This window comes from Buceros rhinoceros, unplaced genomic scaffold (assembly GCF_000710305.1).
Source record: "Buceros rhinoceros silvestris isolate BGI_N320 unplaced genomic scaffold, ASM71030v1 scaffold11404, whole genome shotgun sequence".
NCBI classification, from domain to species: domain Eukaryota; kingdom Metazoa; phylum Chordata; class Aves; order Bucerotiformes; family Bucerotidae; genus Buceros; species Buceros rhinoceros.
Genome location: NW_010406504.1, coordinates 5,383 through 16,991, shown reverse-complemented (window position 1 = coordinate 16,991; position 11,609 = coordinate 5,383). Strand labels below are relative to the sequence as shown.

Sequence of the window (11,609 nt, the reverse complement as noted above, 5' to 3'; positions counted from 1 at the left end):
GGGGGCGGGGGAGGGGGTGGATACTGGTAGGTGGCAGTCTGTCCCATATAGCCCATCACATTAGTGCCAGGGGGCTGCGGAAACTGTTGTGACATGAGCGGCTGTGGCTGCTGGCCCGAGCGCCCCACCATCCCTGCATACTGCTGTTGGGTAGTGCTCTGTGAGGTTCTCCCAGCGGTGGCAGCTGTGGTGCTGGCACCATAGCCACTAGCACTGTACTCTGCAGTGCCATAGCCACTCGTGCCATAGGCAGCTGCTCCATAGCTCCCTTGAGTGTAACCATACTGGCTCTGTGCTGCCCCAAAAGCAGAATTTGGGCTCCCGTAGGCACTGCCATAGGTCTTGTTGGCTCCGTTGGCATAACTGTCACCACGCTCACGGTCTCTGAAGCCACCTGAGTCTCTCCGGCCCTCTTTGACTCCCCGGAGCCTCCTGTCACACTCTTCCTGGTACATCAGGTTAGGGTTGTTTACTGAACTGCTCGTTCGGTAACGAGAACGACCTCCTGGCGATGGATATATTAAGATTTTAGTACCGCGAATAAGTCTTAAACAATGAACTCTGGTCCAATTATGCCACCCTTTCTCCCCCTTCTACATCCACAATTTCGCCCACAAGGAGCAAGCCCTTTTGACCGACTAGAACTTCCCTTCACAGCTGTGCATTCGCCTCTGCTTATCTGTTCAAGGTGCACATACAAACTTCCAAAAAGAGTTCTTAATGCATGTGCTAAGAGACAAAGAAACAAGAAATTTAGGACTAGCTTGGAAATACAAGGAAACTTATTATTCCTTCAAGGAATGGGAGGAAGAGTAGCTTCAGTCCCTGAAGGTAAAATCAGTATATACCTTTACTGATTTCAATCTGGCACATGCATGCACACACATCCTGTTGTTTGTGTTTAGGTAGGAGCTGCAAGGAATTAATTAATTCAAGCTAAATTAGCACTGTGAGGACCCTGTCAGGATTAAAAAAACAACCCTGCAGCTAAGATAAAACAGCAGACTGCCTCTCTGCTGGACAGAAATACTGCATCTACATAATGTGTTAAGACCTCAGGTACAAACCAGCTTTATTACTAATCTGTTTATCTTAGACTTGCACTTACTACTTCCCTAAACTCTTTAAACCTGCCCTCCCTCAAAACGGGGAACCTGTTCCCTGTGTAGCCCTCTTCCCATGTGCCTTTACCTCCACCGCCACCACCTCCTCCTCTGTGGTCCACAAGCTGCATCAGCTTTGGATTGATGGCTTGATTGGCTTCTTCCAACACTTTGATAAGCTCCCTGGCTTGTTTCAGGTTTCCTGGTGTGAAGAAGGTGTAGGCAGTACCTTTGTTGGTACTACGTGCGGTACGGCCAATACGGTGCACGTAATCTTCAGAGCTGTTCGGATAGTCGTAGTTTATCACAAATTTAACATCTTCCACGTCTTGTGAAGTGCCCAGGTGCGAAGCACAGTGAAGGGGTAGGGTTGAGGAAAGGGGAGAAGAAGAGAGGACGTGCCAACGAAAGGTGGGGAGCACGAATGCAGGTGACAGTAATAAGAAAAAAAAATATGAAGTTAGTAATCGCACAGAATAAATACAAGACAGACTCATCCCAAAAGAGTAGAAGACTCAAATTTAAGATCATCAGGAACAAAGACCAGTGTCCTGAAAAAGAGTGGTAATTTTAAAGCAGTTTTGCCCTGCACTCAAATCCATCCTCCCCGGAATGCATTTCTCTGTCTTCCTGTGTCAAAGACACCAATGTTTGTGAATAAGCTCATTAAATTCTATACTTTTTTTTTAAAAAAAAAACAAACCAAACCACAATATGTAAAGTGAAAATGCCACCATCAGACAGAGCAAACTGGGGTGGAGGAAGGGCAGAACTGCCACGGTGAAGCTTTTACTCTGTTGGGAGAAGTCTAACAAATAATAACAGTAAAGAGATCACTTACCTTCCACTCGGTAACATGAAATAAAAGGCAATCTTAAAAATATTTACTTTTACAGTTCTAATAAAATACAGTGAACTACTTTCCCTAACCTAAAGCTTAAGACACTCCAATGATATAAGTATTATTCAACCAACTCATTAAAAACTATTCATATCTAGAATACCTTATCTCAGCTTTATAGTTATCACCAGAATGCGTTGCACTAAAACTTCATTGTGCTGTTCCCGTCCAGGTCTGGTAAACTTTTGTGATTTGGATAACTCTGAATTAGCAACTCCCTACTTACAGTGTCAGATGGAATGAAATTATCAAAATGGATTTGTATGCGAAATACTAAAATTTAGGAGATCAGAACTGAATGTCTGATGAGCAGACAGACTTGGTAAACTTATGGACAGAAACAAAAGAAGTGTTAGTGTAACGCTTCAGTGAACACCTCAATTACCAAAAACACCTATTTCCTATAGTATACAGTATTTTCTGAAAGCATAGTATTACAGTAAGTGCCCTGACAGCTCATATAAAAAAAAAAAAATCTGCATTTTAACAAGAATATTCTGAAAATATCCAAGATAAAACACAGATTTTTGCAATTTCCTTTCTGTTTTGGTTTTTTTTAAAGAGAGAAACATTCTCTGTTTGTTACCAGACCGATGCACACTCCCTCCTCCTGTGGGAAACCGCTGCAGCCGATCCCGTCTCTTTGCCTTTTATTTTTGGCGGCCTCCTTTCGAAAACTCCGCCCTCTGACACGGGACCACTGGAGCGCGGGGAGCATGCATCAAGGGTCCATGGCAGCGAGAAGTCCCCACACACGCTCGCTCTGTGAACTGGCTTAGACGCTTCTCTGTAGCCCCATTTGGTTGTGAAGCGCCGGAGAACCTGGGTTCAGGTAAAAGTTTCAGGTCCTCCAACGCTTTCTGCCCCCTATTTGGGGTTCTTAGGGGCAATTGTCAAAAAAGTGAAGATACAAAAATTACATCCAAAGGGTCAGACTGCATCTATTGCCCAGACTGCATCAATTTCAAAGGGGTTGTAGGAAAAACAAAAACAAGAGGGTTGTAGTGACAAGAGGGGGACTTTATGTCTGTTTCTTATTACAGCAAAGGGGGGGCTCCTCAGTCTTTGCTGACTCCAAAGTCCTGAATCACACCAAAAAGAGGGAGTGAGAAGGCAGGTTTCACAGGGGGCTGCGCGAGTCTCCAGCTAGGGTCCTTGATGCCACAGTTTTTTAAAAAGGGAAAGTGAAGTAAAGAGTACGTCTGACAGATTGCATCTTCACAGCCAGGGTGTAACTAGTCTGACAAGCTGCAGGCTACACAATCCTCAGTCAGTCCCGATTTGCACATCCATCAGTAGCAAAGTAACTTGAATTACCACAGAGGATACAAGGACGTGCTTTCCTGGTAGAAAGCACAGGGAATTGCAGCTACCAATGCAGGCGGAACTGACTTGACTGGGGAGGAGCGGGAAGAATGGGAAGGCAGGAAGAGGAAAATGCAAGGCTGTTTTCCAGACTAGAAAGTGGTCCTGGTAGAGCACGCAGCTCGCTGAAGGAAAGACCAGAGCAAGTACAAGACTCGGCTTCTCCAGTCTAGCATGCTCCAAAGTGTTTGTGCACTCTCGCAATCTTCCTGCGCTTTTAGAAGATAATGTAGCAGGATCAAGATTTGAAACTGTAAATAATTTTTGACAGCTACCTGGGAAACATTCCCTTTGTCAGACCATCAGAATACCCTATGGCACAGACAGTCTCCAATTATTAATCAGGAGAGAAATAAACTAGCAAACATGCTAGTCTAGAGAGCTGTTTAGACCATCAATGTAGATGTGACCCCACCCCTGCACTGAGAATGATCTGCAGCTGTTACCAAAGCTTCTGTTAAAGAAAACAAAACAAAACAAATTCAATGTTTTTAGTTTAATAGACTGAAACAAAAAAAAAAAGAAATAAAAAAAATATATAAAATCAGTGCAGAGATAGGACCTCACTCCAGGGAGTTATCACAAAGAAGTCATTACGGGACTCAGAACTTACCTGGAAGAAGCTTTTTTGAAACCAATGTTCCATTAGGAAGAGGGAAAGCCCTGGTGACTCAGCCAAAAGGCGCGCGCCCCTGTTTTATGTTACTTAGGTAGAAGCCTTCACTTTCCAGGATCTTGGAGGAAGTCGTCCAGAAGTTTGCCAGTTAACTGACTTATTTTAAGAAGCAGCAAACTCAGGGCCCCAAAACAAGCAGAGATGTTGTTCAGTAACAAGAAACAGACTCTGGTACCTTTCCCCCTTCGCTCAGGTGAAGTGGAGGATGGGAAGTGGGGAGACTGTTTTCTGAAGTGTTATCCAATTGAGTAGTTTTGGGGGAGTGGGGCATTTTTGGAGGGGCGGTGAGGCTGTTTTAAATGTCTAGGCAAGATGCACAAAGAAGCTACCAGCACATAGCAAGCCTGTTTAAAAAAACGCTGCTAGAGAGAGCAGCTCTTTCATACAAACTGGTTTCAGGCCTCAGTCCCTTCTCCCAACAGGCCCAAGTTCTAACTGCACAGGTCCAGACATGACCCTAGAGGGCAGAGACTGAAGTCCATATAATCACCTCTCTGAGGAAGTGTTGGACGTTTTTTGAGAGGGGAGGGGAAGGAGGGGTGGGTTGTGTGAACAAAGGCTGCCAAGTCTAGTAATGGTCTGCCTGTACTGACATGACCACATGATGCACAGCATAGCCACCCTTTTGGTGTATGAAAGAAAGAAAGCTCAAAAAACTAAGATTTGTAACAAAGAGATCTCGCTGAGCTTATCTGCACTGATTTGCAGCAATTTTGCCTAAGATTTACTACAGCGAGACATTGACCCCCAAGTAGTTTATCCACTACCAAACTCAGGGAGGGTATTCAATGTCTGTTACTGAACTCGGAGCACTTCAGAAGCCATCCTCCTCTTCTAGAATGGGCAGATAGATGTACAAGGACTGTGTGTAGCACACAGTGTTTCACAACACAAATACACTTCTTAAAGGGGGCACGACTGATGCATCCACACAGATCGTTTTCATACCACCAGAATAGAGCTGTGCAATTTTGATTCAATTACGCATTTGGGTAACACTACGTTACAGGCCATATATAATCTCAGTGGTCCTGCCTAGAAGGAACACAGAGGAGGGAAGGTTACACGTCAAGACCAAAGATGGGGAGCAGTGCTTTCTCAGATGTGAATACATCTGTGGGTAAACATGCATGTACACTGGGGTTGGTATGTTCAAATCTGTGGTGTGTCATACAGGGAGAATATTAGCTATTTGATGTTGAAATGCTCTCCCGCAACTTGCTACTTGAACTTTATCTGACACGCTCTGAACGGAGAGCAATCCATCCCTATCATCCAGCACAAAAGCTGGATTTGGGGAAGAAGTGAGTGTGGTGGAAGGGTTGGGTTGCATAATTGGACGTCTCTTCTCCCTCTTGGCGATCGATTGGTCATGCCTAGGCCTTGCTGCAGACCAAAGCCTGTTCATTAGGAGCAGGAAGAGACTTTGAATATGAAAGAAAAAAAAAAGATTAATGTTAAAAAACGTATTTCACATGTGGGGGAAAATCACGCTTTGAATTTTTTTTTTTTAAAGAAAACATATTTCAGTCCAAAGAAGAAAAATATGCAGCAGTAGGCAAGAGTGGTCTATGTGTACAAACCTAGCCCACGAGATGCAACGTCGGTAGCAATGAGGATAGGAGCCTTTCCAGAACGAAACTCTGTAAAACAAAGCATACTATGAAGTAAGATTTTTCAAAAAGATAAGTTACCTGAAATTGATTTGCACTAAATGCTCATTTTCCAGAATCTAGGTAAGAGGAATCAACTTCAGAAACCCCAGCAAGTCAGGATACAACGTGTCAACAACTTTCAAAATCCATCTCTCTGGGTTAAGCAATTTTGCCATTGTGGTTTAAAAAAAAAAAAAAAAAAAGGAGGCGGCAAATACAAGTATTCAACAGGACTCCCCTGGGTTAAGAAATTTTTCCATTTTGGTTTAAAAAAAAAAAAAAAAAAAGGAGGCGGCAAATACAAGTATTCAACAGGACAAAGGCAAAGGAAGTTCTTTAGAAATGTACCTACTGGGTATAGAGACAAAAAAAAAATAAAAAAGACCACTGCAGAAAAGCACATCTCAATGAATTACGTACAGCAGCCCGAGTTATTCTGTCCTCAGTGATGGACTCACCATTAAGCACCCAATCTCTTTCTGGCTGACTCTTGTCTCCATGGATACACATAGCTGGCCAACTGCCAAACAGAGATGCACATTAGTATAGAGAGAAAGTACATACATTAAAGGCAACAGAAAGCTTTACTGTCATTTTGGTGAAAAGGAAAAAAATAAAAAACGTGAGAAGTATTTTATTGCATGTCCTCCTCTGGCCTCTCTGCACCTAGCATGTATATTGGTATGTTTCTTCATGTTAAACCCACTGTCTACATAAAGAACCATCTCAGACAAAACCCATTTGCTACGCTGATACAGTCCCAATCAGCCTATCAGTATTCTGATAGGCTAAAAGCTGCACAGCTTACAAATACTCTTTCTTGCTCTAATGTTTTGATGGACTGGAATCTTCTGGGAAACTAAGACTGAACTGAGCCAAGAACAGAATGGACAAGTTCTTCCCAATAATAGCTTCACAAACATTTAGACCTGACTGCTTCTGATTACAATTCCTGTTTCCCACTAGAAACAAAGGGAGGGAGGGGGTAAGGTAATCACCCATCTCTGCGCATCCTACGAGTGAGATCATCACATCGCCTCTTTGTCTCCACAAAGATGATAGTTTTGTTTTCCTTCTCTGCCATGATTTCTTCCATCAGTTGTATCAGTCTAAAACAGACATGAGAGCCAAGATGTATATCCACGCATACAACAATATAGCAGCACTCTCTCAACTTACATTTTAGAACATATACAACACACACCCACCTAAGTAAGTCAGCATCGCTTACACAGAATTTATGTCTGTTGTGTATAGTCTAACCATACCGTTGTATAATACATCAGTTAATTACAGGACTTATTTTCTAACACTCAAAGGTTAAATAATAATACAAGTTACTCCACTACTACTACAGTATCTGGCTTACAAAGCAGTGCAGATTCCTAAGTACAACAAAAAAAAGTGAAAAGGAAAATAAACTTACTTATGGTCTTTCTCGCTTTCCATGCATACATCCACTATCTGCAGGATATTGTGGTTGGCGCTCAGCTCCAAGTTCCCCACATTGATCTGCACATAGTCCTGCAGGAAGTCCTCAGCAAGCTGGCGCACTTCTTTTGGCCAGGTGGCACTCCACATCAGAGTCTGTCTGTCAGGCTAAGAAAAAGGGAAAACGGATTTACCTCAGGCACTGGTCTTCAAATGGGAAACCAAAGGAGGCTGTCCTTTTTACAAGGTTCACGCACCCTTATTTGGTCAACAATTTTACGAATTTGGGGTTCGAATCCCATGTCCAACATCCTGTCTGCTTCATCCAGCACCAGGTACGTACACCGACGAAGGTTGGTCTTTCCAGCCTCAAGGAAGTCAATCAAGCGACCTGGTGTAGCAATGCAGATCTCCACACCTTCAAAGAAGACGAAGGAAAAAGTGTAAGGCTCTTCATTTGAATGTCAATTGGTATTTTTAGTCAGAATGAATCACCTTCCAGAGCAAAATTGTTTTTTTAAAAAAAAAAAAAGCACCACCCTCATTCGTACCCAAGACTGAGTCATTTCAGTAGAAGCCCTAGTTTCTTTTAATATTTTTTCCATTCTGAAATTACTGTTGCAGTGCCGTTAGAATAATAAAATGCTAACAGCTTACTGTCACAAACACCAGTGAAGACCTGTCCAAAAATTAGAAGTAAAATAAGCTTCTACCTAAGCCTGATCCACATGCCTCCAGAATTACACAGTCTAGAGAGCTCTCTAGAAAAATAAGAGCAAACTCCAGCTTAAGTCCCCATGTTAATCAAACATGAAATGTTCCTCTTGCTATACAGGTCAAATTACTTTCACCTTTTTTGCTCCCCGTCCTTTTTTTTTTTTTAATATATAAAGCCAAAGCATGGGCTTTAATACTGAATATTTACGCATCAATAGTAGCAGACAACTATCCTACCTGTATTTTTTTTAGCATAAAACTGGTATTCAGATATTCATAAACTAATTCGGGTACGGGAATCTATACATTCCTTAAAAGGAGGGACTGGTTTCCACCAATTCCCAAACCTTACAGGTGAGTCCTTTAGTGTGACTGAGATGTCTACAGGAGGTTATGGGGTATGTGAATGGAAATAGAGCTTAGTGCTTAAGAACAGTAATAAAGTAATTAAAAAAAAAACAACCCACCATCTAAAACCAGAATTCTACTGTCTAAAGAAGTTTCTATACATTCAGAAATTAAGGTTGATTATTTGAGAAAGCCTGGCCAGAAAACTTGAAATCTGGCTTAAGAGAAACCACTCCTTAAATTTGCTGCTACTGCATTTCCTCTGAATAACTTGTTCTCTTTCTGGTAAGCTTCCTTCTCCCCTTCCTACATCCTGATGACCTTCACGAGTGAGAAATTCAGAGAGAAAACATAGAAAGAAAATCTAATATCCAAATAAGTTGCTATAGAACAAAGGACTACCTCATGAACTATCACTGTTACTGGAGAAAGAGCCAGCCAGTCATTCACCTACACCTCCTTCCAAAAAAGTTTCAACAAGGTAATTTTATTTTTACAGAGATTTTACAACACCACCTCCTGCAGAAACTGCAATCACCCATTTTAAAATTACCTCTTTCTAGATCTCTGATTTGGGGACCCTTGGGCGCTCCTCCGTATATGCAGGTGCTCTTCAGTCTTGAACATTTGCCGTAATCATCAGCCACCTGCTGTACTTGCTGGGCCAACTCTCTAGTAGGTGCTAAAACCAGACACTGCAAAAGGAATCGATTCAGGATAAGCACACATATCCCTAACTTAACGGCTCTGCAGAGATACCATAAGCATCTGGTATGGTATCTTTATTAGCTAAAACATTTAAGTATCTTTAGACTATGTCAGCAATTGCACAGAATTTCAACTGAGTGGGATGTTCACATTATGATAGTAAACATTTCTCTACTCACTATTCTGATATACTAATTAAATAAGGAGCACATCTCATTAACGATGCCATGCCATACACACAAAAAAGAAGAAAATCAAGAAGCACTTACAATTGGGCCATCTCCTCTCTCCAAATATGGCTGGTGGTTGATGTGAACAATTGCAGGCAACAAGTACTAGAACAGAAGAACTTTAAGTCAAGACACAGGACTTAAATATTGAATGCCAATGCCCTCCTGTCATAAAAACTGGATCATGGCCTAACATCCCTTCAAGAAGCCAGTCCCTGATGTGAGACTCAGCAAGACACCGTAACTACACAAAAATAAGGATTCTGCAAAACAGTTACTTGCATTTATCCAACTGAACAGAAGACATTCAGTGCTGCTCACCAACCATATTTGCTTTGATATGAGCACAAAACATAGTTCCTCAGCACCTCTGAAAGGAAGACTCCCAAATTCAAATGAACCTAAGTTAGTAGAATTGAGCAATCTTGACCCTAACCAATGCTTTATGTTCATAAAGAATAAAATTCATTTGTATTCAGTGCAGATAAAATTAATATATACCTTGAAGACTAACCATTTTTAAAAAACAAATATGCTAAAGAGCACATACTGTTTTTGTAAATCACAACGTAAGCAGAGACCAAAGAGAAGTGACCAAGCATCCAAAAAGACACACACAAAATACATGCCTGTGAATAAGACAAGCTATTCGAGTTGAAACATAAGCCTCACCCATAACGCAATAAAGCAAACTTTGAAAACGTGTAATCACTTCATTTTATGCTTGTAGTACTGACAAGCCCAAAAACTACTACCAAGTAGCCAAGGATAATTTCTGCCAAGCAACTCAAAAAACTAAACAAACAAATAAAAGGGAAGAACACATACCGCTAGCGTCTTCCCAGAACCAGTCTGCGCAATGCCCACCATATCACGACCACTGAGGGCTAGCGGAAAGCCTTGGCACTGAATTGGAGTGGGTTCTGTGAAGTTCTGGTCCATCAAGGCATCCATCACATATTCTAAGAATTTAAGAAAAGAAAGAATTCCTTAAAGGATATCTGAGGCTCGAGAAGACCTTTTGGGGAACTGAACAGGCCTAAACAGGTACTGGTTTTGAGTAATCCTCATTATCTTAATGGCAAAATACTTACGTGGAAAGCTACACTGGTGGAAGGCAAACACAGGCTTGGGGCAGCCCTCCGTTCCTCTAATTGTTATCTCTTTCTTTCTCCGCAATTCTTCAACTTCATACTATTTATGTGGAAAAAACCAAGCAAAGACAAATGTCGAATGTCAGCAGAGACTTACAAGTGAGTGTTTCTATTAACCCACTTCACACCTCTGAATAACAGCTTCGTTGGAGAGCTGAACAGAGATCTAAAAAGGACTGATTTCCCAAAGATTTTAAAATTCAGCTGTCACATAGCTTCTCTATGTAGTCTAGAAGGACTAATGACTCTCTCTTCTTCCAACCATCCCTTTTTACAGAAAGGTGTACTAATATTTTTAAGAATTATACTCTTTTTTCGAGAGACAAAAATGACCAACAGCCTCAAAAGCGGTTCAAAGCAGATGATCAGATAAGAAACATGTTTTATGTGACAGTGCTAGGAATTAAACAAAATTAGAAGGCTGTAATATACTACGAACAAGCAGAAGGCAGAGCAGTCACCCTCCTTCAAGTAACGCATTCCAGCAGTCACTAAATACACAGCTCTCGCTGGACAACTTGTAACTCAGAAATCTTGGAATTTTTGGAATCTTTCTGGAAAACGCACTTATTTTCTGCATGAAAGAAGCCCAGGCAATGTCATAATGGTACCCCAATATCTCACAATTTTTATTTAGTAATGGAACTTTTTTTTATTTCTGAAACGTGTAAGTATAATTTTAGGATTAGAAGTAGTGTTTTATCTTTGTCTAGGTTACCTTGCAAGACCAATTGCTCTTTGCAACATGCTTCCACAATTCATGATGTTATTCTAATATTCATTAAAAATCAGCAAGAAGATATACATCGCTATCAAACATGCGCTTCATCCAAAGCAATTTACTGTTTGTGAAAATCTCTGGAGCTTGAATAAAAGGGTAAAAAAGAGAAAAACGAATTCTGGGAAAAACATAAAAGTTCCCTTAGTTGGCTAATGCAAAGGCAGGTATAACAGCTAACGCTAACTGTGGTTCCGTAGCTCAAGTTTAAAAAGCCAATGTCTCCTTCAATTTCTTTGTGCCATATAAATATCTCATAATAGCCCACATAAAGATTTGTAAGTCTATATAATGGGCTAAGAACATTTTGTTTGCTTGCGTGAAGAATTAAATCTCTTAATTTCTACATACAAAGGATATTAAAGGGGGAAAAAAAGACTCAAGTTGGGCAGGAAGGGGAGATTGTGTTTACTCTGTAGATACAGTAAAGTACTGCATTCCATTTTGAGCCCCCAGTGTAAGAGAGGCCTTTGTTTTAAAGAGCACGTCCCATTACGGGGGGGGGGGGGGAAGGCAAGGGGCGGGGGAAAGGGGGGGGGACGG

At 41.4% G+C, this 11,609-nt stretch overlaps 1 protein-coding gene across 1 annotated transcript in view; it reads right to left on the bottom strand.

Moving 5' to 3' along the window:
- DDX17 (DEAD (Asp-Glu-Ala-Asp) box helicase 17) overlaps window positions 1–11,609 on the bottom strand; it is a gene marked incomplete at its 5' end in the record, with an annotated part of 12,809 nt that overhangs the window by 245 nt on the left and 955 nt on the right. The window contains 11 exons of the mRNA XM_010134120.1: window positions 14–505; window positions 1,192–1,431; window positions 5,629–5,688; window positions 6,159–6,220; window positions 6,699–6,809; window positions 7,127–7,299; window positions 7,389–7,549; window positions 8,750–8,891; window positions 9,174–9,239; window positions 9,963–10,096; window positions 10,229–10,328. Coding sequence (XP_010132422.1) covers window positions 14–505; window positions 1,192–1,431; window positions 5,629–5,688; window positions 6,159–6,220; window positions 6,699–6,809; window positions 7,127–7,299; window positions 7,389–7,549; window positions 8,750–8,891; window positions 9,174–9,239; window positions 9,963–10,096; window positions 10,229–10,328 — 1,741 coding nt within the window. The remainder of the gene's footprint in view (window positions 1–13; window positions 506–1,191; window positions 1,432–5,628; window positions 5,689–6,158; window positions 6,221–6,698; window positions 6,810–7,126; window positions 7,300–7,388; window positions 7,550–8,749; window positions 8,892–9,173; window positions 9,240–9,962; window positions 10,097–10,228; window positions 10,329–11,609) is intronic.